Source organism: Trichosurus vulpecula, chromosome 1, assembly GCF_011100635.1.
Source record: "Trichosurus vulpecula isolate mTriVul1 chromosome 1, mTriVul1.pri, whole genome shotgun sequence".
Lineage (NCBI taxonomy): Eukaryota > Metazoa > Chordata > Mammalia > Diprotodontia > Phalangeridae > Trichosurus > Trichosurus vulpecula.
The window spans coordinates 229,026,100-229,052,860 of NC_050573.1; the positions used below are offsets into that span (position 1 = coordinate 229,026,100).

Here is a 26,761-nt window from a genome sequence, read left to right on the forward strand (position 1 = left end):
AAAAATTTACTCTTATGAATACAATTTTGAAAATTCCCCAATAACAGCCAAAACAGAAAAAATGAAAATAGAACCCTCCCAATCTATAGTTAGGATTTTTTATTACATACCTACATACATACACACACCCATACATGAGAAACCCTTTTTTTTAAACAAAGATATTCTTGGATTTCCACCCAAACAGTTCCATTCTGTTCAATATCATCAGACTGTCCTTTTAAAATATTTCTTTCATTGTCAAGTAGCACCTCATTAAAAGGAAAAGATGATACTAAGAGACTATATACAGAAATTGTTTCACCCCTGGTTTTCCTATTAGTTGTCATTTTTATCATTAGATTGACATCACATTTCCTGCTGGATATTCTGAGAGTGGAGCTACAGACATCCTGGAAAAGCCTAACGGGATGCTTCTGATAGCAGACGCCAACCTGTTTTAATTCCAGAGGCATTTAAATGGTGCAACAGCATGCACAATGAAATGAGAAGCAGAAAGCTTTAGGGAATTTCAGAATGGCCAAATGTCTTTTGTTCTGGATATTAAAAGGCTGTCATCAACTGCCCTGTGTGGAAAATATATCTGTTCATTTAAAACCAAGGCTGGAAAGTAGAGCCGGAGCCATACTAGTAACGCTTAGGGTGGGTCCAGCTGTTTTAAACATTACTAACATAGTTCAGTCTGGTTTTATCATTTCCAGTGAAAAAGCCAGAGCTCATACAGTTTAAGGAGGAGGGGTGAGAAGCATAAAGAACATACTGACTTTGGAGTCAGGGATTGGGATTCAAATTCTAGCTCTATCATTAATTGGGCTGTGTAACCTTGGGCTGTGTGATATTCTGGCTCTGGGTCTCAGGTTTTTCATCTGCAAAACCAAAAGGCCTGAAAATATGATCTCTAAGAGGATTTTTCAAATTTGAGTGAGGTATGACTTTTACTGCACATATATACATTTTTGCTGTTCCATTTATTTATTTTGTTTCCTGCTTTTCTGTTATCTACATATATTAAATATATGTGTGTATACACACATCTATGTATATATAAGCTGGGGTGCAGGGCAACTAGGTAGGTAGATAAAGAGTAAGGCCTGGAGTCAGTAAAACTCATCTTGGTGAATTCAAATTCTGGCCTCAGACACTTACTAGCTATGTGACCCTGGGCAAGTCACTTCAACCTGTCTGCCTCGGTTTCCTCATCTGTAAGATGAGCTTGAGAAGGAAACAGCAAACCTCTCTAGTATCTTTGCCAAGCAAACCCCAAATGTGGTCACGAAGAATCAGCCATGACTGATACAACTCAAGAATAACAACACCTAAAAGACAAATATATATAACACACACACATATGTTTCTGAAGATGGCGATAAATAAAACCCATGACCAAGCTTTATATTTACAAGGTGGAGCTAAGCAGAAAGTATGGAAATGTGCATTAAATGTGACAGAGAATTATTCTAGTAATTATTAGATAATAACAATGCTATGAATAATAGTATATTAATTACAATGGTCCACTTGCTATGTAGAAGAGAGCTGCAGTTGAAGACAGAAGGCCTAGATTTGAATCCCTGCCCTCCTGTGTGACCTTGAGAGATTCACTTCACCTCTCTGAAAGTCATTTTTCTAATCTGTGAAATGAGGGGGCTGGACTAGGTGATTTCTAAAGTTCCTTCCAATTCTAATGCTACGATCGGATGAAGCACTCAGTGTTATTAATGACCTTCTATGTGCAATAAACTGGGTCAAGAACTGTCATTATTTACAGAAGAAGAAGATGGAACTCTAGATCCATACTATTTTTTTTAAATGGCTCTAAAGAAGTTAGCACAAATCATGGTGGCTAAGTACAATCTAGAGCCATAAGAAGGACTGACAAATATTTACAGACATAAAAGGATGCTAAAAAGAACTGGGATCTTTCATTAATTAATGAGAATGAACAAACAACGATGGGCATGGGCTGTAGCAAGAAATTTATTTTTAGATTAAGCAGTAGGCCACTTCATTACAAGCACAATTAAGGCAGTCAACAAACTGCCAAAAAGATTGAGGAATTTTCATTGCTGGAAAGACTTCAAACTAAAACAAGGCAAACCCTCCGCCAAGCTTAACGATAATTAAATCATTGCTGTGGAGGAATTAAATAGATCAGAGGAATCATAAAGGATGACTAAATGCTTCTCACATAGCATCTAATTCTAAAAATTTAATACTCCACAATTGATTATGACACCAGAATACTCTTCCACAAAAAAACAGTATGATTATAAAGCATAAGACTGATTTCCTTAAGTAAACAATATCTATCTTTATTTTACAGTCACACCTTTTAAATATTTGCACCTGACTGAGTTTAAGGAAGAAAACAAAGCTTTGATCAATGTAATCATATGTCTCTGTGGCCTCTCCACACCTGTTTTCAGTGAAGTCCATTAAAAATAGTTGCAAATATGGCTCATTTGGAAACTTTGACTAGCCATTATTTTGCTTCAAGATGACGAATTCAACTGCAAATCTGTAACATGGTACCAATTTTTGTCAGCGTAGTGACAAGTTTCATCAAAATAAACCAGCTCTTCCAAAAGCTGTCATGAAACAATCAGGCAGACATGAAATACCCAGCAGTCAAGTTCAAACAGAGATTTCACTTTGTTGAAAAATCAAATCAACATCCTTTTCCCTTTGCAAGGCAGACACCTGTACTCTGAAATATTTGTCCCATATCTGGAATCAGATCTGGGTTCAAATCTTAGCTTTGAAATTTTTCAGCTCTGTGACTTTGGTCAAAAATAATAATAGTCTTCCTGAGCCTTGCTTTTCTCATCTGGCAAAACTGGTTTGATAATAATACTTAACCTAAGTATCTCATGGGGTTGTTGTGAGAAAAGTATTTTGTAAACTGGAAAGTGCTATATACATGTGTACAACTGTTTGGAAGAATGTCCCCAAAGTCACTAACCTGTCTGTTCCCATTGACCCAGCTATACCACTACTAGACCTATACACCAAAGCAAAGAAAATAGAAGGGGATCTATGTGTAAAAAAATATTTACAGCAGCTCTTTTCATAGCAGCAAAAAACAAAAACTAGAAAATAGGAGGGGCGCCCACTTACTGGCCAATGGCTAAACAACATGACTGTAATGGAATATTTTTGAACTACAAGAAATGATGAAATGAACAGCTTCAGGATAAATAAGGAAGATCTCAATTAACTAATGCAGGGTGAAGTAAGAAGAACTAAAAGAACAATCTATACTATGACAACACTTTAAAGAAAAACAACTTTGAAAGACTTTAGAACTCTGACCACTAGAATGACAAATGATGATTCCAAAGGACTGATACTGAGGCATGCTATCCCCACCTACTCTAAGAGAGGTGATGGACTCAAAATGTGGAGACACATTTTTGGACATGTAGTCATTTGTTTTTCTGGCCTACTCCTATTTGTCATGAAAATTTTCTTTACTATTATTACTATAGTTGTTGTTCGATGGCAGATGGAATGAGAAGGTAAAAAAGTGCTTGTTAATTTTTAAAATAAAACCGGTTTAATTTTTTAAATGTATAACATTAAGTTTCATTGGTACTGTTATTGGTTAAAGTTCATAATATATATGTATTTAAAATAATAATAATAAATTTGGCCAGATGTGATAAAGCACACCTCCAATTCTTGCTCCTCAAGAAGGCTGAAACAGGTAGACTGTTTGAATTTTGAGCTACGTTAGGGTTAAAGCCAATTGGGTATCTGCAATATGTCTATCACCAATACGGTAAGCCGCCTAAGGAGAAGTAAACTGGACCAGGTTGGAAACTAGTCAGAGTAGAGCTTCTATGATGCTCAGCATTGGGTTCACGACTGTGAGTAGCACTACCCTTCCAGCATGAGATAGGGCGATCCTGTCGCCAAAAAGACAAAAGCATAACCAGAAGAAAAGGAAAAATAAAGTAGTCCCAGAAAGTGGTTATGTGGGTGCCCAGAGTTTCAGGAAATTGGTATTAATTATGTATAACAATAAAAATTTAGCAGAAAGAAATAATCCACATTAACATAGCACTTTAAGGTTTAAAACACAATTTCCTCACAATAGCCCTTTGAGATATGTAGTGAAAGCATCACCCCCATTTCATAGATGAGGAAGATTAAAGGGTCACATAGCTAACTAATAAAAATGAGAACCAGGATTTGCTGGGTTATACTGGGATTTATTGATTCCCCCTCTTTTTCCACACTGATGTGATTAGCATTCGTAGGATGGAAAGCAGATCTAATAATTTTTAATGAAAGAAGAATATCTTTTAAAAATATTCTAACATATAAAACTAAGGAAATTTAGTCTGAAATAGACCTCACCCAAAATTAAAATTACATAAAGCAACATAATTATTCAATTACTGGTGGTCCAATTTATGAATTTGCCGTCCCTCTCCTTTCCTGTACTCTGTTGCCTATCCCTTTATCATTGCTAATTTTAGTACTTCCAACATGACGTGGACAAGACAAGGGAAAGGAGGTCAATTTTCCTATTCTAATGAAAACCACTCCACTAATGGAGTGTCTGGGTATGACGGTGACACTGGTTTCTCAAAGATTATGTCAGTGGAACATAAGCTTTAATGGCTTCTAACAACCTAGAAGGTATTTGAATGTGGATCTGGTGAAGGACTGCATCTCCACTGTCAACGACCAATCTAAATTTGGAAACACTCATCCCATCAGCATCAGGGTAATGACTAGCTATAGCAACTCTTAAGGACCACCAGCTACTAAGCTGTAAAGGGCCAGGGATCTATATCAACGAAAGAGTAATCAGCAGGTCAAACTCACAGATCCTTGAGTATTTAAAGAACAAAAATACTTCACATTTATTACATTGTAAGCTCCTCGAGGACAGGGAAAGTCTTTTGCCTCTTTTTTAGTCTCTAGCGTCTGGCATGCAGTAAGCACCAAATAAATGGTTATTGACTTCTTCACTTACTTATAATGCATTTCACAATTACAAGGAGTTTCATATATCATTTGATCCTCCAAATGGGCTTGTGAAAAAAGCTAATGATTATTTCCCATTTTAGACATGAAACTAAGACTCAGAGAAGTTAACAGATTTGGCCACAGTAGTGTTTTTATGCGGCAGACAGACTGGACTTAGAACTTCAAATCCAGGACTTGCTTTATGATGCCACACACTATCTATTTCTGCACTTATAAGATCCACTTTGAGGAGGTAAAGCTAACATTTTCACCTTATCTGAAATAAGGATTATGTCCATCTGTATGTGTTTCATTTATCTAGGTTATTCTTCTCCACCTCTATCAAGTATAATTATGTCTCAATAGTAAATACAGAGAGAGACACATAGCATATGGTGTTTTTTATTCTTAGTATTTTCCCCCCACTGATGATGAGACAAGTTCCCTAAATGACATTATTCTCTAAAAATGTCTTTGAAAAACAAAAACAATGACTAAGAAACTTATAGGAACTGGTACTTACACGTTCCTGACCAGCTGTATCCCAGATGAGGAACTTATGAAGCTCATTTCCACAAGGCACAGTTTTAGTCATGAAAGAGGCACTGGAATTAAGAATCAACACTGGGTTAGTCTTATAAATCACTATGCTTCAAACAAGCTCACTCTACTCCTCAGCAGGACTCTAGTTTCCTGAGAAGAAAAAAGGCCAGTTGGGGTCATGTGTCACTCTGAAAAAATCTTGGGCCTTCCACACTCATGTAATGGTCTGTTAAAAAAAAGCTAGCAAAGAATTTTTACAATGGATTGTGTTTTCAGCAGTCTTGCTGTTGTGTGCGTAACATTTTTCAGCTCTTGAAAAAGAATAAACCATGGATTTTTTAAAAAGAAAACAGAATCCAATATCTCAGCAAGTTTGGCTCCCAAGTAGGTTAATATGCTGATACCATTACAGTACTGTCACGGCAACAGCAAATGGGCCTACCTAAAGTGCTGTGTTGTGAGTAAACTCAAAGCTAACAGCACCTGAAAAAAATGCTGTTATCTCTATTCTCCAGCCTTTGGATAATACTTCCGTATCCACTGAATTATGGATATAACAAATATTCCTATTTCCTGCCCAATAATAAACACGTAGGATCCTCAAGAAATGATGATGCATGCCACTGAAGGTTTTCTTTCTTCCTCATTTTTCCTGGGTTGTATCCATACATGCCACCTGCTCTTTCTTGTTTCATATGAAAGACTTCCCTATCCTAAGGTCCTCCCCTGATGTGTGACCCTGGGTTCTTGAAGACAAGGCCAAGGGAGCACTAGTTCACTAGTTCTCTGACTATTTATTGAAGATACTGCTGAAGGCCTAGTCAAGCTGACGTCTTTGAGTACAGATCCAGGGAGAGACTCTGTATCTATCAACCATGGGCCAGATAATTTTGGGGAGGTTCATAGCAAGGTGACACATTTGGGGGCAATTCCCTAAAGTAGTGAAAGACTTCACAAGAAGTGTAGAATTCCCTCTACATCCTTTTCACAAGGTATGTCTTCTTCAATGGCCAACACATTCTCTCCTTGCCTCTCTCCTAGTTCCTATTTTGTACCATATTCCTTAAATATCAGAATTTCAAATATTCACCAGAGGCCCTACCCCTTTGGTCCAATGATCAGTACTCACAGAACCCTACCTCATGCCAGGAGTTGCCTAGCACCAAGAAGGCTGCTTAAAACCAGGGCAGAAATGAAAAGGCATTTCCTCATCTTCTTTGAAGAGGTGAGGAGGCTATGGATGGGGAATACTGAATACATCAGACTTTTTCAATGTGTTAGTTTTGCTGCATTTTTTTCTTCTTTGTTACAAGGGATGGCTCTTAGGTGGGGGAAGGGGAAGGATATACTGAGAAATGTAGGTAACAAAAAAAACAAAAGAAATCAACTAAATTTATTTCAAAACTATTTCAAACAAAAAATAGGGTAAAAGAATGACAGCTTCAGTCCTAGGCTCAAAAGCATACCTAAGTAGCTCTGTTCTACGAACCCATCTGCCCACTCGAGATTTTGAGATGCTGTTTCCAAGTCTCCTAATTCAGATTCCATTGCCCATGTGTTTCTTCATATATTGTTTAAATTGAAATCTTACTAATCTATGCCTGTATACCATGTTATTGCTTCACATAGGGCCTCTCCACCTCTAAATTCCAACTCTCACCTGCTTTCTTGGACTCTAAACCTTGCTGGCATACCCCAGTTTGAGCTCCTCCCTCATGACTCATGACTATTCTGTCCATCCAACCCCACTCAGTCCCCACTCATGGCCCCAGATGGTGTGCCCTGGCAATGAGATATCCTTTTCCACCTTCTATCCCCTTGCCTCACTACCTCCTTAAGCTTCCCTACACTGAGTGGCTTTCTCCTCCACCCCCCAATGAAAATAAAAAATAAAAAAATAACAATTTTTATGTTTATATAATTATATATAACATATATAATATATAAAATTTATTTTTATATAAAAATTAAAATAATAAAAGAAAGAAAAAGAGAAAAGAAAAAATCTACCTACATTCTTCTGGTCTTGAATATACTTAATAATGGGGCAGCTAGGTGGTAAAGTGGATAGAGTGCTGGGCCTGGAGTCAGTACGACTCATTTTCATGAGTTCAAATCCAGTCTCAGATACTTACTAGCTGTGTGACCCTGGGCAAGTCACTTAACCTTGTTTGCCTCAGTTTTCTCATCTGCAAAATGAGCTAGAGAAGGAAATGGCAAACCCCTCCAGTGTCTTTGCCAAGAAAATCTCGAATGGGGTCACAAAGAGTCAGACATGACTGAAAACAACTGAATAACTTCTTAATAAGCATAGAACAGCTCATAAATTAACAGAAACCTCATAATGAATGCAGAAAATTGTTGTTTCATTGTAATTGACTAACGAAGTGGAAGTGTACCCCCACCTTTCCAGCTTGTGAGTTTCACTGGGCATGATCACACACACACACACACACACACCTAAAGACTTTCCCCCAAAAAAGAGAGCTGTGTTCTACAAAGGGAACTCTGGACAACTAATCAGACAGGCCCTCAATAGGCAGGCATTTTAAAATGTTGTGTAAACCTTAAAGTGCTATAGAAATGTGAGCTATTATCATTAAACTAATAGTTTCAGCTGCAATGCCCTCTGTTTGACTGTTTTTACAAATTTCCCTCTGTTATTTTTTTGTCCAGGAAAATTTAAATAATGGCCATCTAACTTAAAAAACACACACATACACAAATACAAAATTGCAGCTGGGAAAGTATATCACAGGGACTCTCATCTCCAATCTATCCTCCCACTGCCCTGCTCAAAAACCATTGTCGACTCTACTGCCTCTAAGAAAGGGCCTGACATTTAAGGCCCTTCATCACTGTTGCAGTGTTACTCACATTACTCCCCTCTGTGTACTTCACATTCCGGCCAAAGTGGACTATTAACTGTTCATCAGATCAGACATGCTGCTTCCTGTCTCTGTACTTTCAGGCAGGCTGCCCCACAGTGGGGAATATCCTCTTCTTCCTTGAAGGCTCATCACCTCATCTCAGGCCTTCCCTGATCTTCCCAGCTGAAAGTCTTCTTTCTCCTCAAATTTTCCTACAGCATTTTGTCTGGATTTCTCCTTCCCAACCCTCCTCCATCCCCTCCCCGCCCAGCCCCACCTCACCTTACTGGCATATCATCTTACCTAGGTTCATATCCTATCCCCCCAGAAGAATGTAAATTCTTTGAAGGCAGGAAGTTTGCCATTTTCACTCTTGGTATGCCGAGGGCCTTGCATAGAGTAGGTACTTAGTAAATTTTTATTGAGTTTGAATGAATTTTACAAATGATGGGTAATACATACCCCACAAGTAGCCTATTCAGCAGTCATACTTTTATCATTGGATTAAACTTGAATAATCTGGGGAACTTCACTATTTGACAGCACTTAGCATAGTGCCTGGCACCTAGGAAAGGTTTATTTATAAATTATGATGAATTATTTATTAATGTTTATTGAATTGAATTGGTATTATCACCAATTCTCTGTATGTGGCTCACAATACTGAAAGAACAAATGAGTTTATTTACAGGTCAAGGAAAACAAAACTGGTTTCCCTTAAGATAAATGCCTTCCCTATGAGAATATCTCCAGTTTATCCTGTTTATATCATGTTGTCTCCACCATTTGATTGTGAAGGCAGGGACTGTTTGTGATTTTCTTCGTACCCTCCAGTGCTTAGTACAGTACCTGGCACATAGTGAGCACTTCATATTTGCTGATTGATGAATAATGTAAATATTATTAAGAATGCTTATCCAGAGGCCTATTTGGTGCTTCTGATGGGGCTCCTCAAGACCTGTCTTTTTTCTGCGTCTTTTAGGAGCCTGAGCTGAATCCCCTTGGTGGTTCTTGTCTACACTGGACTTTATACTTCCTCTGTCCATCAGCTCAGCATTGCTCTGCCTGCTGAGCCCCAGCGGGGTTGGGTCCTCCTCTTCTTCCTGCATGTGTTGTTTGGCCTTTGATCAGAGGTGTATTGGTAAATGTTTAACAACCAGATGTACAAACAACATCCTTTGAGGTTTAATTTGCATTATCATCATTTTCTCCACCACTTTTTGAAGTCTAGACAATCAACAAAACAATAAATGAATTCCTGATTTGTAAATAATTCCTGGCTGCTGGATGCCATGGCTGCTTCCCTCTGTCTTTCAGCACTGTTCCTCCTGTAGATGCCAGTGGATGGTTTGTGATGTCTTCTCCAGAAGGTCTACGATGGCAGAATTCTAGTCAGAAGTGAATCCTATAGTTATTTGGAGATCTTCTACAGTCATTCCTTTTCTTGGCCTCTCAGTACCCCAGCTTTAGATGCCAAATGAGGTGCCCCACAGAGTTTCTACATAGTGTTACAGTTCTGCTCAACTCTGGCTTTACACAGAAGCAAGCCCAGTGGTCACAAAGACAATTTGTCCCTGATACCTCTGACTGGATCTGTGATCAGCAACATCATGTTTTGTCAGAGTTATATTCAGTTTGATACCCTCTTCATCCCAGCACTAGAGTTATATCTTCCCAGCCCATGTCAGTACTTCCCATGTGTTTAGGGGCTTGGCAAAATCAATGGTTTCTCCCCTTTACTGAATTATCCCTTCCACTCTGATCCTCCCTAAATCCCTCTGGGGTCAACCATGTTGGGGTGATTCAAACCCCACAGGGCTATTTCTTCCCTTGAACTCTATTTTAGGGGATGGGACTGTTTGGGATTTATCCAATCACTCATGGAGCCAAGTACTCCTTCAGTGGCATTTAGGAAAGAGAAAATGTTAAAAATCCTGCCGACACTAGAAATGCTCCACTAACAAGAGGAAGATAAGAAGTGAGAGGGACTTTGCTGTATAAGAAAGAATTCTGATTTAAAACCAGAGCTCTTGGCTCAAAGGCCCACTATGATATGGATTACTTGTGTGACCATGGGGAAGTCACAACCCCCTGAGCCTCAGCTTTCTATAAAACGGGAATAACAGTATCTGTACTAATTGATTCACAGGGTTGTGGTGAGGATTGCTCTTTTTGAACCTTAAAGTGATTAGAAAACATAAGTTATTAGTTGAAACAGCATCATATTGAGAGTTAGGTGAGGCCTGGCTTCTAGTCCTATAATTAATTTGTTGTGTGACCTTAACCACACCTTTCTGGACATCAGTTTATTCAGCCATAAAATTTTATGATTCTAAATGTATCACCTTCAGATCAAATAGCACTGCATTCTATACCACGGTGTAGTACCGAGATAAAACTATGGCTAACTTTTGGGGTGCATATTGACCACCATTTGTGAATTCAATCAATTCAATAAACATTTGTGAAGTGCCTACTATGCAAAGCCCTAGGAATACAAACATAAAAAAATTACATGGGTCCTGCCTTCAAAGAACTTACATAGTGGGGGGCAGTCGTGACCTAAATCCAAAAGAATAAAATACAGGTAAGATGAGATAGGCACAAAGGAGATCCAGACAAAGGCCTCTAGGAAAATTTGAGGAAAAAGAGAACACCTTAAGCTGGGGAAATGGGGAAGACCCCAGGGATGAGGTTGCACCTTGAATTGAGTCTTCAAGGAAGACATTCCCCAGAAAGGAGTAGCAGCACAAGTGTGTAGAGACAGGAAAAAGCACATATGATTTAAGGAACAGCTAGTAGTCTTAATTCCATCTTTTAAGTATTTCCTATTTATTCCATCTATACCTTGCTTTGTATGTATTTGTTGCATGTAGCCTCCCCTATTCAATTGTAAGCTCCTCAAGGTCAAGGACTGTCTTTTGCCTTTTTTTCTTAATCTCCAACCAAAAAAATCAATCTCCAGTCATCTTGATCTATATCTTGTCACTAGACCCAGATGGCTCCAGAGGAGAGCGTGAGCCTGGTGACTGTGCACAGCCCTCCCTCACTTAAACCCAATTCACTTACAACTCATGGCATCACCTTTCTGATGTCATGATCCTCTTCGAAAATGAAGGACAAACAATCACAATTTCTAGCCTGACACACAGTAGGTGCTTAATATATCTTTGTTTAGTTGAACCAAATAGTTTGGCTGGAATTTAAATGCACAGAGCAGGAGAATGAGCCAGAGAAGTAAGAAATTTCTCAGGGTGTACCTGGGTCTTTCATATCAAATGAGCACCTCTGACACACAAAGATTATAACAACATTTGTAATAAGTACAGTGAACTAAAGGTCGTTTGGAGCATAGCCTGAGTTTTATCTTAAATGCTCTTGAGTTTCTTTCTCCTGGTTGAAACTCCAAAGGGTTTGTGAAAGGAGTGGGTAGGTGAGTGGGAGGACTGGGGATTTAGTATTTGCAATATAGCTCATCATGATTCCATTTTCTACAGAAGCCAAAATCTGGCAGGCAAGTGACAGGCCCTCCTTGCTACGATTGAGAGAGATATGTACACACAGATATGCAAAAATGTCAAAGCAATCTGCTTCATTAGCACAGCTAAGATTTTTTTACTTTTAATTATAGTTGAAGATGTAGCATTAACCCTTTTAGTGATGGAACAAGCCTTACTAGGCCATAGGATGATGTTTCCTATGACAGCTAATGACAATTTGCAGAAAGTCCCGGATTTATGCTTTGACATTATTCCTTATATCTTTCTTTTATGATACTGGCATTAGAAAACAAAACAAAAATACTAGCCAGAAGCAACAGGGAAGAGACAAAGTTTTCTTTAAAAGATTTAAAAATTTGACAGTTAGGCTATATTGGGAAGTGAAGCATTCAGACTTTACTGTTCAGTTTTTCACTCGTGTCCAACTCTTCATAAACCAATTTGGGGTTTTCTTGGCAAAGATACTGGAATGATTTGCCATTTCCTTCTCCAGAACATTTTACAGGTGAGGAAACTGAGGCAAACAGGGTTAAGCAACTTGCCCAGGGTCACATAGCTAGCAAGTGTCTGAGGGTGGATTTGAATTCAGGAAGATGGGTCTTCCTGACTCTTCTCTATCCACTGCGCCACCTAGTGTATTGTTAATGTATTGTTAATGGAATGGGAAGCTCTTTCTTGCCCAATATTAGACCTATGTGACCTGCTTGAGTCACATGGAAGCCTGAGTCCCATGAGCTTGTGATAGGAGGAGCTTCCTGAAGGGGTGGAGCAAGAAGCTGGAGTGAGTTGGAGCTTGGAGAGAGAGAGAGGAGGCAGAGAGAGCAGGGCAGGGGCGTGAGTGAGAGAGGGAGAGATTTTGCTTAAGGTAGTTCGTTTGTGGGGAAGCCTGATTGGAAAAAAGGCTTGGAGATGGCAGTGCCTCCTGCATTGATAATGTGTATAGACTACTTTATTACTATGAAGGATTTGGCTTTCTAGTGTTTGAATAAATGTCTTGGTTTCATCTTCAACGAAGGAAGTTTGTTATATCTTGCGATTCAAACCTGGGAATAAGCCGGCATATTCATAGCAGCCGATGTGGGTATCTCATTGGCCATATACCTAGCTGCCCATAACTTACAGTGAGAAGATCTTAACTCAAATCCTGTCTCAGACACTCTCTCATTGTGCGACCCTCACAAACAACTTTGCTGAGGATCCCACAGCAAAGTTTCTCAGCCACAGTTTTCTCATCTGTAAAAAGGGAATGATAATGATAGTACCAGCCTCACAGGGTTGTTGTAAGGATTCCATGACATAATATGTTAAAGTGCTTTGAAAACTCTGAAGATATTTAAATTTTGGCTATTGTTTTTATTAAGATAAAGCATTTTGTAAACCATAACAATAATAGCTAATAGTAGTCTGTGCCAAAAAAAAAAAAGATGGCAAGACTAAGGTATATAGACCATGACCATGGAATGGAGCAAATCTAAATGGAAATTTAATCCATGAACTTTATGTCCTTAGCTCCCATCAGTAACAACTGAACAAATGAGTTTTAACAGCAGGGGTAAAAGTGACCAAAGTGTCTATTACGATGCCCTACACGTGATTTTTTTTTTTGTTTAGTCGTTTTCAGTCGTGTGCGACACCACTGAACAGGGTTTTCTTGGTAAAGATACTGAAGCAGTTTGCCATATCCTTTTCCAGCTCATTTTACACATAGGGAAACTGAGGCAAAGAGGGTTAAATGGCTCGCCCAGGATCATACAGCAAGTGTCTGAGATCAAGTTTGAACTCAGGTCTTCTAGACTCCAGGCCCAGTATTCTATCCACTACCCTACCTAGCTGCTCTCATAAGTACTCAATAAATAACTGGGAAATAAAATTAAAAGGCAGTCTAAATCTAGGAGGAGCCTAAGTGTATAAATGTCCAAAACAGCTTGTGGATGTATGCATGTACATGCCTGTATGCATGTGTGTTGAGGGGAGGGCAGAGAGGAATATCAATCTATTTCTTTAAGGGTAAGGAAAAGAGGGATTTTAAAATATCACTTCTATCCTCAAATGAGTATAAATGACTAATTTATACACATCAATATGCATGGCCATCCATAAGCTTCCACTTGGTTCAAACTCGAAGACTGAATACTGCACACTGTTCATTTTGAGAAATGATAGAGAAAATCACCTCATTTACAAAAATTCCTGGTATCCTTCCAGTCTTACTTCTCAAGGGCTATTTTCTCCATGAAGCTTTCTCCAGTTCCAATCTCCCTCATCTACTCTGCCTAGAGACCAAAGTGACTCAAAGCATTTTATGCTTTTTACAGCAGAGACAGTATTGTATTTACTTTGTATTTCCTTCAGTAACCAGTGGGAATATTATACATAAGTACTCAATAAATATTTCCTGAATTGAATTTGCTGGAAAACTCAGTGCAGACAAGAAGTACCCCTCTTGAAAGAAAAGTGAAAAGGGAGATCCAGAGAGATCATAACAATAACTGCAAAGTAAAAGGTTTCAAGGTTTACAAAGTATTTTTTTATATATAATCATACTTGAGCCTCATATGTCTATTTTGTAGGCATTACAGGTATTGTCATCTACATTTTACAAATAAGTCAATCGTCCACTGTCATACAGCTAATGTCAGAGGTAAGAATCAATCTAAATCTCAGCTGACTATTAGAATGTAAGCTCCTCGAAGGGAGCTTTATCCTTGGATCCCCATAATACCTATATAAGCACAATGCCTGGTACATAGTAGTCAAAAAAATGCTTGATGACTGACTGATTCCAAGTCCTGGACCCTTTCTGCTCCACTGCAATTAAGTACTTCTTTCAATCGTTTAAACGAGGGCCTATCTAAAGCACTGAACTGTAGGAAGCTGAGCAATCCAGGAAGAAATGTTTCCAAGATCCATAGAAGAGCTTATCATAATATTGACTTCAAAGTACAAGTGATAAAAGAACCATAACACCATACCTATTATCATACAATGTAGTTTCTATTATCAAGGCTCCCTGACTTTCTACCATTTCATGAATCATTTGTGCCCAGGAGAGATGAGCTCGTCTCTGTAGATTGTTGGAACAGCTTCAGTAATATCATTTTTGAGATAATGGCAGGACTGCTTTAGCAGAATTTCCTTATTGCAGGCCGATCTATCTTTCTAATCTGTCTTTGTGAGGTAGCCAGTGATTAGCTAAGAATGTGCCTTGAACAAGCAAAAATGTGCCAGGCAAACGAAGAGTTTTTCTAACTGGTTCAGAAGGTGCCTAGAATTATAGAACTGGCAAATAAACTCAGTCCACAGCAATTAGATAAGCCAATCTAAATGTGGCATGGAATATTTTGAGAGTGAACAAAGCAGCTAGGTAGTTATGGGCCTGGAGTCATGAAGACTTGAATTCAAATTCAGCTGCACTTACTAGCTGTGTGACCCTGGGTGAGTTAATTAACCCCTCTTTGCCTCAGTTTGCTCAAATGTAAAATAGAGATAATAACAGAACCAACTTCCCAGAATTGTTGTGAAGCTCAAATGAGATAACGTTTGTAAAGTGCTTAGCATAATGCCTGGCACATAGTACGTGCTATATAAAAGCTTATTCCATTTCCACTGAAGAAACCATCCAATTTGATGGCAAAAAGAAACAATGCATTGGGGCAAATTCTCTTTCAAGAGTATAATAAGGGGCAAGCTAAGTGGGAGAAATTTTAGTTAAAATTAGTTTAGAAAGTCTAATTGGTCAGAAACCTAATTTTAACTAAGCTTTAATTTCAACCTCTTTCTGTCAGAGTTGGTAGAAACAGCAAAATTGAATTTTATCTCTTCTTGCCTTCTTATGTTAAAATAACAAAGTAATGAGTGCCTAGGAGGAAAAGTAAGATTCTGCAAACTGGAACATTATCTCTTGGATTCTAGAAAGCTAATTATAATTTCAGGTGTTTTTCAATTACTCTGCTAAAGTAAATAAAATGTACAAGTTGGAAGCTTCTTGAAGCACAACAGCTTTCAGATAAGATTTTTTTTCCCATCTTAGAAAACATACTGATAACAGTAGACTTTATTCAGTATTGAAAACAAAATTCTAAGTAGAATCTAGAAGCTAAAAGGCATCTAAATATTGTTTTCCCTCCAAAGTTGTTTTAATTCAATAAAAATTCATGCATATTAAATTAGAAAAAAGAAAGAAGAAAGGAAGAGAGGGAGTGAGGAAGGAAGGAAGGAAGAAGGAAAGAAAGAAGGAAGGAAGGAAGGAAGGAAAGAAAGAAAGAAAGAAAGAAAGAAAGAAAGAAAGAAGGAAGGAAGGAAAGAAAGAAAGAAAGAAAGAAAGAAAGAAAGAAAGAAAGAAAGAAAGAAAGAAAGAAAGAAAGAAAGAAAGAAAGAAAGAAAGAAAGGAGGAAGGAAGAAGGAAAGAAAGAAAGAAGGAAAGAAAGAAGGAAGGAAGGAAAGAAAGAAAGAAGGAAAGAAAGAAGGAAGGAAGGAAAGAAGGAAAGAAAGGAAGGAAGGAAGGAAGGAAGGAAGGAAGGAAGAAAGAAAGAAAGAAAGAAAGAAAGAAAGAAAGAAAGAAAGAAAGAAAGAAAGAAAGAAAGAAAGAAAGAAAGGAAGGAAGGAAGGAAGGAAGGAAGGAAGGAAGGAAGGAAGGAAGGAAGGAAGGAAGAAAGAGAAAGAAAGAAAGAAAGAAAGAAAGAAAGAAAGAAAGAAAGAAAGAAAGAAAGAAAGAAGGGAAGGAAGAAAGAAAGGAAGGAAGGAAGGAAAGAAAAGAGAGAGGCAGGAAACAGAGAGGGAAGGAAGGAAGAAGTCTAGGATTGGGAAGCCTTCTACATAAACTTCTAATTATTTTATACTGATAACCTTTCTGAATTTCTATGTATTCCTTTTCCTTATTAATAAACTCTTTAGAAAGCATTTTTGTGGTCTATAGTACATAATATCAGGAATAGGAAAAGAAAGAAAGATATAATTACAGTCATACAACTGCATGGCAGCCACAACAAATTATGGGGGACAGGTAACTAGGCACAACAGGCTTTAGAATTAGAAGAGACACTGAAAACAACTCAGTCCAACCCCCTCATTTCAAAAGAGAGGAAACTGAAACCTAGAAGCATTCGATGACTTGCAGAAGGTCCCACAACTAGGAAATGATCAGACCAGATCTCAAACTTAAATCCTCTGACTCCAAACCCAGGGTTCTCTCCTCCATAACACCAGTATAAGAGATCTCAAAACTCACAGAGCCAAAGAGGCTCAGGGACCACGGAAGGCTGGGAGATTCATTGCCTTAAGTTAGGGTGTAAGGAGCAAGGAAGTGTAGAAAATAGTGACAGAAGAAAGCCTTAGATCTCAATAAATGTTCTCCTGAACCAAGGCTTTCTCCTAGGAAATGAAATCTCCATGAAACTGATCAAAAGTCAGCGGCAAGGCTCAGGGCATGAGGCTAGATCATCACAGTGTCATCAGCAATAGAGAGAGACAAAGAGTTTCTTTAGCTAACTGCTGGCACTTCAGATAGGGGAACTAGCACCTTCAAAATAGTTTGACATTTCCAAGGTCCCACGCTCCTCCAGAAATACAATCAATATAACATAAGATTGAGAAGCAGTATGGCATAATGAGTAGCAGGAAGGGTCAGTCTTGGAAACAGGAAGATCTGGGGTGGAGCCCTGCCTTTGACACACCTGGTTGTGTGACTAGGAATAAGACATTTAATCTTTCAGTCCCCCCAGGCAACTATAAGACTAAAATGTATAGAGGAGTTGTTGAACTATGTCAGCTGAGGAAGTTTCTATACTGGAAATCCTCATATCGATGAAATCCCACATCCCCTAAAAAAGAATATAGAAGATATTAGTGGGAACTCTTCCCTCATTGGCTAAAGTGAAACTTTGAAATAATCTATGCATTTCCAGAAAACTCAGGTTCATCCAGATTTCCAGCAAAGACGGACGACAACAGGAGTATAGACAGACCAAGCAAAAGAAGCAAACAGAGACAAGGAGGGGTGAGATGGAGGCAGAAAAGGAGTCCAGCAGGAAGTGTAGTCAGGAGCAACCCTCAGATTGTCACAGACCGGCGCCGTGTGATTAGAAATTGTGAGAGCAGCAAGCAAAGAGACTACAGTTGACAAGAAGTCTTTTAAAAAGCAGGGAAATTGCAGGTTTGAGGTCACACTGTGTAGTTCACCAGATGATTTGAACATGTCCAGAAAACATGGAAGAGGAGAAGGACAATGAGAAGCACCTAAGGAGATGGTAGAAAAAAGCAATTACACCTCAAGGGTCTTGAAAGACTTGATTAGTAGCCACACTTGTCGCTAAAATGGCTTTTGTGCCCATGTAAAAGTAATCCAAATATGGTAAGGGTGGGGAGGAAGGGGAGAGAGAAGGAATGGAGGAAGGAAGAATAATATAAAAAACAAAGCAATTTTAAAACCATGATAATAATGAAGTTTTTATGGTCTCTTCCCAAAGCAAAACTATTGTAAGAGCACCACACTGGAATTCAAAGCAGTAAACTACATAATTATAAAAGAAACTATCAATTAGACAGCAATGTGGAAACAAAGCTCCCATTATACAAATAGGAGGAAATTCAAGTCAAGTGAACTCAACAAGGGGAGTTAGGTGGCACAGCGGGTAGAGTGCTGGGCCTTGAGTCAGGAAGACTCATCTTCCTGAGTTCAAACCCAGCCTCAGACACTTATTAGCTGTGTGACCCTGGGCAAGTCACTTAACCTTGCTTGCCTCAGTTTCCTCATCTGTAAAATGAGTTGCAGAAGGAAATCGTAAACCACTAGTCTCTTTGCCAAGAAAACCCCAAATGGGGTCACAAAGGGTCAGAAATGACTAAACGACAACACCAAATTCAACAGAATTTATTAAGCACTTACTACGTACAATCCACTGTTGTAAGTGTTTCTTTTTTTCCCTTTTCTTGTGTATGTATATATGCAATGCGTGTATGTAATCTGTACATGTATTATGTACATAGTGTGTATATTATATGTACATGTTATATGTGTATGTATAAAATCACCTGCTTTACTTGTCTAAGAACATGCTGAAAAGAAAGCATGTTGGAGGCACATCTGCGGAGGGCCATATAGGAAAGAAACGAAGATCACTCTGAATTCAAAGAACAGCGGTATCTTGGGAGTTAAAATAAACCCACCACCACCCTTCCGGATATGAGCACACCCAAATATAAGAAGAGAAGAATTGCTGGCATAGGATTAATCCAGAAAGGGAGAGGAAATGGTTGAGTCAGTCTGCTCCACAGGATATCCAAAGAAATCTGAAGCATGCATGGATAAGTTTACCCACGTTTGCTCTTAGAGGACATGTTAGGGAGTTATTTGTTGTGGTTTTTTGTTTTTTTTTTCGCTTTTCTCGATATCAAGTCCTGCCTGGAGAAAACAAGGGTGTGCTATATAGAGCCATCTACCTGGAAATAAGGAAATGGCCTTAAACAGCACATGTGGGATGCAGACTAGACAGAAGGATATATGGGACAGTGAAACCTAAACATGGAATGGATTCTCATCTGGCTCATTCTCTTCCCTGTCATCTTGTTGGTTTCCCTTTCTTGCACTCCAGCTTCTACCTCCAATACAAAATTCAAGAAACGTCTTCCCCCCAGCTCCCCACTCCATCAGGACCTTAGGCTTCTGATTGGTCAGCATTCATCCCAGTCTCATCACACTATTTCCTATCTGTCTTTATGCCATTTGTGTGTAACCTTCTCTCCCTCACAATTCTTCCAACTCTAAGAACATAATTACATCAATACTAGCATTCCTGGAAAGGACATGTCAATCAGTTGTCTTATGACAACTGATATGTCCAATGACCATCACTGGGACTTCCCTGGCCACCACACCCCTCTAGTTCTCATCTTCCCTTCCTAAAATGTAAGTTCCTTAAGGGAAGGAACTGGCATCCCCGCTCATGTGTATAGTACCAGAATTCAGCACAATGCTTGGCATGTCAATAGATGCACTTAATAATCACTCAATAAATAAAAGCACTTTATAGGTGCTTTTTCATTCATTCACTCATTTTACAAATTATGGACAGCTAAGAACAAACAATCAAGCATTTTTTAAGAACCTACATGCCAGGCATGTGCCTGAGGAATGTGAGACAGTCCCTGTCCTCAAAAAATCCTACATTCTCCTAGGAGGGTACAAAATGTTCACAGATGAGTAAATGCAGGATATTCATAAAATAAATGCACCGTGATATAAAGGGCAATAATAGCCTGGAGGAATCTTAAATCAAGGAAATAAATAAGATGAGTCGTCAAGGTCCTTTTAGTCCTGATTCTACTTACCCAATGGTAGGGCTGATGTTATGGTCAAAGTGATCCTGCACAAATCGGCAAACGATGCTTGACTTTCCAACCCCAGTATCCTAGAAATTAATGAGAGCACAGATAAGTTCAGAGACTGCTGAATCTAAACTAGGGCTAAAAAGTTTTCAGTTCAGATGATCATAGCAAATATGTTTTTAGAGGTGACTGAGAAGGAAACAAGCATTTATTAAGTGCCTTAGCACAGGAACTCTGCTAAGCGCCTCACGAATATTATCCTATTCAATCTGCACAACAACCCTGGAATGTAGTCACTATCATTACCCCCATTTTATAGTAGAAGAACTGGAGACAATGAGAGGTTAAGTGACTTGCCCAGGGTTACACAGCTAGTTATCCTCTGAGGCAGGATTTGAACTTAGGTCTTCCCAAAATGAAAATTATCTCAAGCTGGCTATTTTTCCAAGAATCACTTTCAGACTTGCAGCATCTCAGTTCAGATTTCTGCATTTCTAACATTCTTTTCTTTAGGATCTAATGATTGCCCGATTACATCTTTAATTGCAAAGTTTCACGTCTGATAAGTTTTCCCTATTTTTTACTCTATTGGGCAACCACTTCAAAACTAAAAATTATAAGAAATTCATGGGCAGCTAGGTGGTGAAGTGGATAGAGCATTGGGCCTGGATTGAGGAAGACCCGAGTTCAAATCCAGCCTCGGACACTTAGTAGCTGCGTGATGCTCAGCAAGTCAGTGAACCCTGAATGCCTCAAAAAAAAATTATAAAATTCTCTCCATGCATCTTTTTTTGGGGTGACTCTTGGTAGCCAGTATCAACACAGAATTGGAAGAGACTTCAGGTACTACCTAGCCCACCCCATACCTAAAAAAAGTTATTTCTAGAGCATACCCAACAAGTGGTCATCTAGCTTTAACTTGAATAACTCCAATGAAAAGCGTTTGCTTTGTTCACATAATTTTCAAATATTTGCAGCACTGTCTTGAGCAAAAAGATAAATAAAAAAGGGACCAAGATATTAACCACCCAAAATAACCAATTCTATATTCCCATTTAAAGAATATTGTTCATCACAATCAGACTTTATTTTGTTTTAACATAGGGGAAATGTGGTATGTATCTCCTCCATGTACTCTGTGATCCAATAAGCCTGACTTCCTTACTGTTCCCCATACAAGACGCTACATCTCCCAACCTGGGGAATTTTCACTGGCTGTCCTCTTGACACCTAGAATTTTCTCCCTCCTCATCTCCACCTCCTGGTTTTCCTGGTTTCCTTCAAGTCCTGACTAAAATTCCACCTTCTTCCGGAAGTCTTTCATAGTCCTCTTTCATTCCAAAGCCTCATTCCCTCCATTGACTGTCTCTCATTCATCCTGTATATAGCGTATTTGCACATAGTTATTTGAATGTCATCTACTCCATTAGTAGAGGAGCTCCTTGAGGGGCAGAGACTGTCTTTTGCCTTTTTCTGTGTATCCCCAGTGCTTAGCACAGTTTATTGACTGACAGATTAATGGGAAAAATGCTAGAAAGAAAAACAGACCTGGATTTTAATCTTAGATTTGACACTAGCAGTGTAACCCTGAAAAAGCCACTTAATGTAGTACTATGGAAAGAATAATAATAATAATATAGGATCTTTAGTTAAAGGGCCTGTGTTCAAATCTCTACTCTTGTAATTACTAGCTGTGTGATTTTTGAGCAAATCACTTAACTTCCCTGGTCCTCAGTTTCCTCATGTGTAAATGAGGGAGTCAGATTAAATGGCTTCTAAGACTCCTCCCCACTCTAAAATTATGACCCCAGGACCACTCCAAGCCTCAGTTTCCTCATTTGCAAAAAGGGGATAACAATACTCATGCTACATGCCTCAAAGGTTTGTTGTAAAGGAAAAAACTCAGGAAAACTTGAGTGAGAAACAAAAGAAGGTATTCTGTTTCCACAGGATTAGTGATAACAGGATGTAAGTCAGAGGTGAATGGTTTTAATCAGAGCTGTGACCTAGCAGAACTAGGCTTCTGATCCAGAAGCTTGTATGCATGCTAAATGAGCTATTTAATATTACCCAACACCTGCCCCCTAGGGCAGAGCAAGCTAATTTAAATGACATGACAAGGGAAGGGAAAACATATCAAAAAAGAGAACAGGAAATAGGCAGTTCAGGAAACTGTGCCTAGCCAACAGGGAACCAAGGGGGAAATTTGAATCAGGGACAGGAAATAAAAACTCTTGTATTTGTCTCAGCAAGTTTATTCCATTAGGGAGTTACCCATTCATTAGGAATGTAAAATAAAACGAGAACTTTCATGGCTTCACAACGAGTAGTTCTTTCCAGAGTGAACACATTTCTCATACTTGAAGTGCTATATGAATGCGAATTGTTATTACTATTTACTATCAATGTGTTAGGGAGAGTGGGAGTTTGATGCCAACAAGCCAAGACCAGTGGGGACTAAAACAAGGGAAGGGATGATTATTTCACATTAGCCATTAGTTCTTCTCTAGGAGAAAGGCAGGTATAGACCGCCTCAAGGGAGAAAAGAGAGGAACAAAGAGGAACTTAGGGGTGGCTGAAAACGGAATGCGGTTGTGTTGACTTGTGGCTAAAACCAGCTATCCATTAGGAGAAAAAAGGAAAGCAAAAGAAAGAATAGGCTTACTCCTGGACAACTCCCTTTTGTGGGTTCAGGGAAGTCACAACCAAAAGTTTTCAATTTGATACATAATGGATATACTGTAGGATTTTCATCTAAGAGGAATATAAAGGAAGGGTCTTTAGGGCTTACAAAGGAAAAGAAGTGATAATGCCCTCCTTCCTTTAGGAATGGACGTCTAGATGTATTGGCCTTATAGGGAAGTCTGGGAGTCCCTGACTATTTTCTAAAATGATACTTGTAGAAGAATTACAGAGATCAGCTTTCCCAGGTATCCTCCCTGCCTGGTTCTTATCAAAGACAAATCCTCAAATCGATATCAGGGTTTCCTTCCCTCTAGCTCAGGAGCCATAATAAAACTCCATTAAAAAAAAAAGCTGTTTATCTGCAGTGTACAAAATCAATGCACAGAGCTCAGAGGGGGTGACAACAGTTTTTACAAACAGCTTGGAAGGTCCCAGATCAATGCTGCAGCTATTTCTGAGCTCAGTCAGGCCGGATTCCAGCTAATAGCACTGTACAATATCCTATACCATGGCTCAGTGCTTTTTTCCTCTCCTTAGTGGCTGTTTTTAAAGTCATTTGTGGGTGCTCATATCCTTGCTATAGTTTCTTCTAAGCCGGTAGGTAGAAACTGGAAACTGACTTTGTTCAGGTCAGAGGAATCATGTTACCTCATCTCTGTGAAACTGGCTCTTGCCTCCCCTGGCTGGTTCCAAATGAGTCGTGACACCAGTGATCTAATGTCACCCTGAACACCATACACATTAGTTTCCATCAGCCTTGGCCCATCCATCCCTAGCTACCAGCAATGGCAAAAATGTGCCAGCTGGCAACAGGGCCAATTAGAGGGATCACAGGATTTAAAGCTACAAGACAACTTCAAGATCATCATGTCTACCTCCCTGATTTTACAGTAAGGAAATGAAGGCTTAGAAAATATAAGTGGCTCACCACGTGTCACATTGCTAGTAAGAAGGAGAACTAGGCTTCAAACCCAAGCCCTTTAACTCCAAATCCAGAGTTCTTCCCACTTTATCGTGTTTCTTCTTCTAAGAGGGCAAGGAGGCCATGTGACCTGGTCCTCAAGTTCAAGGGAGACCATAAATGTAAGCAGGTAAAAAGAGCTATTATCATTCAATGTGGGCTAAAGGGCAGTTAAGTGATTCAGGGCCGAGCCTGGAGTCAAGAAGACTCATCTTCCTGGGTTCAAAGTTGGCCTCAGACACTAACTAGCTGTGTGACCCTGGGCAAGTCACTTAATCCTATTTGCCTCAGTTTCCTCATCTGTAAAATGAGCTGGAGAAGAAAATGACAAACCACTCCAGTATCCTTGCCAAGAAAGCCCCAAATGAAGTCACCAAGAGTCAGAAATGACTAAATTACAACAAAGGTATGTTAGGTGGGTCTCAACCTGCCTCAACATGCCACAAAAGGTAGATTCCCTGCCCCACCCCATACAAAAAGATTTTTTTTAAAAAGCATTTGATAAGCTTTTTAAAATTCTAACTATATCTCAGTTGTAGAACCGTCCTATTTTAATTTTTTTTAAATTAGGACTGGGAGCCTCAAAAGCTAAAAAGTGACTTAAGCCTCTTGGGAGCTCTGAGAACCCACTAGTTATCATCTCTCCTTCCAAACCAGAAGAGGTAGTTTTTGGTTTAATTACTGTTTTATGGGTGGATGGTTTTGTTTGGTTTGATCTGTTTGGGGGAAGAAGGAAGGAACGGTAGGCAATTGCTGGGTACAGTTGTTGTTGTAAGGAGGCCTCAGGAAGTTTCAGGATAAGCTAGCAGCAGAGAAGGCAGGGTTTTTAAATACAAAAAGTCAGGGAGAGGGCAAAGAAGAGAATGGAGGGAGGTAGGGCAAGCTGTCACCAGGACAACCTCCTCAAACATGACTTTATAAATCCTTACTTCATTCATTAGAGCAGCTCTTTTTGTGGTGGCAAAGAAGTGGAAATCAAGGGGATGCCCATCAACTGGGGAGTGACTAAACAAGTTGTGGCATCTGATTGTGACGGAATACTATTTTGCTAAAAGAAATGAATAGCAGGATGGTTTCAGAAAAACCTGGGAAGACTTATATGAACTGATACAAAGTAAAGTCAGCAAAACAGAAGAACACTGTACACAGTAATAACAATATTGCAAGGATGTTTAACTGTGAAAGACTTAGCTACTCTGATCAAGATAATGGTATAAGACAATCACAAAGGACCTGTGATGAAAAATGCTATCCACCTCCAGAGAGAGAATGGATGAATTCTGAATGCAGACTGAAGCATAACTTTTTCTTGTTTGTTTTGTTTTCTGTGTTTTCTTTCACAAGGTGGTTAATATGGAAATGTTTTGCATAACTTTACATGCATAATTGACATCAAATTACTTTCTCAAGGAAGGGGGTGTGGTAGGAGAGAATTTAAAACCCAAATTTTAAAAAAATGAATGTTAAAATTTTAACACGTAATTGGGAAATATTAACGAAATAAAAATATGTTGAAAATGGTACTTCGTTCATGAAAGCCTTGTCGGTCCTAGTTTTAATTTTTTTTTTAAATTTCATAACAAGACTAAAGGAAAGTCCTTTTGATAGTTATACAATCTGGGTGAAAGACTAGGTTTCAGACCTAATTTCTCAAATAGGAATGCCTACCCTCATCCCCTAAATTTCACCACCTGGAATCTCTCATCTATCCTCACATCATGCTTTTTTCTTATACATGTGTCACATTCTTTTTTATTACAATTATGTGTATATGTCATCCCTTCTTATGGACTGTAAATTCCCTGACAATAAAGACTGTGCTATTCACCTTGGTAAACCCCAGAAAGCAAAGTAGGAACTAGACAAACATTCCATTTGTATGAATAAATGAAATGGCCTCTGCCCTCACTTCTGCCTATCTCAATCTTACCTACCAGAGGCCCACCTCAAATTTTACCCTCCTCCAAGGTATGTTCCCTGATTTCCCCAGCTGGTAATTATTTCTCTCTTATGTTTCAGTGTATTCTTTTTCTGCATTTTTCTTAGGCATTTATCATATTCTCATTTGTGTCTTAATTACTTGTGTATGTGTCTTTTCAACCCATCGATTGCAAGCTCCTTGAGGGATCCTATCTAATTTATCTTCATATTAAGCAGCTAGATGGCCCAGTGGATAGAGTTCTGGACTTGGAACCAGGAGGAACTGAGTTCCTTAGCTATAGAATCTCAGGTAAGTCACCTGATCTATCTCAGCCTCAGTTGGCCATCTATATCTATGGGGATAATAACAGCACCTACATTATAAGGGATAAAAATGAAATAAGGATAAAAATGAAATGTGTGTGTATTTGCAAACCTAAAGCACTATGTAAGTGCTATATACTATTATAATTATTATTATAATCCCATCCTTTAGTATTGTGCTAGATGCCTAATAACGATTGATGAATGAACTAGTTAATAAATGAGCTAGTTACAAAGGAAAATAATTCAGAGGTCATCCTTTAAAAAGGGATGTGCCAAGGACAGCTACAACTCCTTTTCTTTTGTCCTTCAGCTGCTAAGATGGTGAACATGGGGGAAAGGATAAGAGGAGAGGGTGAAAAGAAGCCCAGTCCAAATCAGAGAGTCTCCAATACTGAATTCAAGGGAAATAGTGACCCATCTACATGCTTGACCCCTTTTCTATGCTATTTACACTTCATACTAACCCATCCATAATGCTATCTCTGATAAACAGAATGACTATCCCCACTGGCAATTCAAAATAGTTAATAGCTTTGCCTGGGTTTTCTTCTCCTACAAAGGAGAGAAAAGGAAAGAGGAAGAAAAAGAAAAAGGAAGGAAGCGTCCAAGTTAACTGATAGTCATCTATTTTTCTTGGCCATTTAGGAATTGTT

General features: G+C 38.9%; 1 protein-coding gene across 1 annotated transcript in view; it reads right to left on the reverse strand.

Annotated features, from left to right (window-relative positions):
• The window catches only part of RAB31 (RAB31, member RAS oncogene family), a 182,288-nt gene that overhangs the window by 86,451 nt on the left and 69,076 nt on the right, over positions 1 to 26,761 (reverse strand). The window contains exons 2-3 of the mRNA XM_036759640.1: positions 20,219 to 20,298; positions 5,504 to 5,585 (exon numbers count right to left, since the gene is read on the reverse strand). Coding sequence (XP_036615535.1) covers positions 5,504 to 5,585; positions 20,219 to 20,298 — 162 coding nt within the window. The remainder of the gene's footprint in view (positions 1 to 5,503; positions 5,586 to 20,218; positions 20,299 to 26,761) is intronic.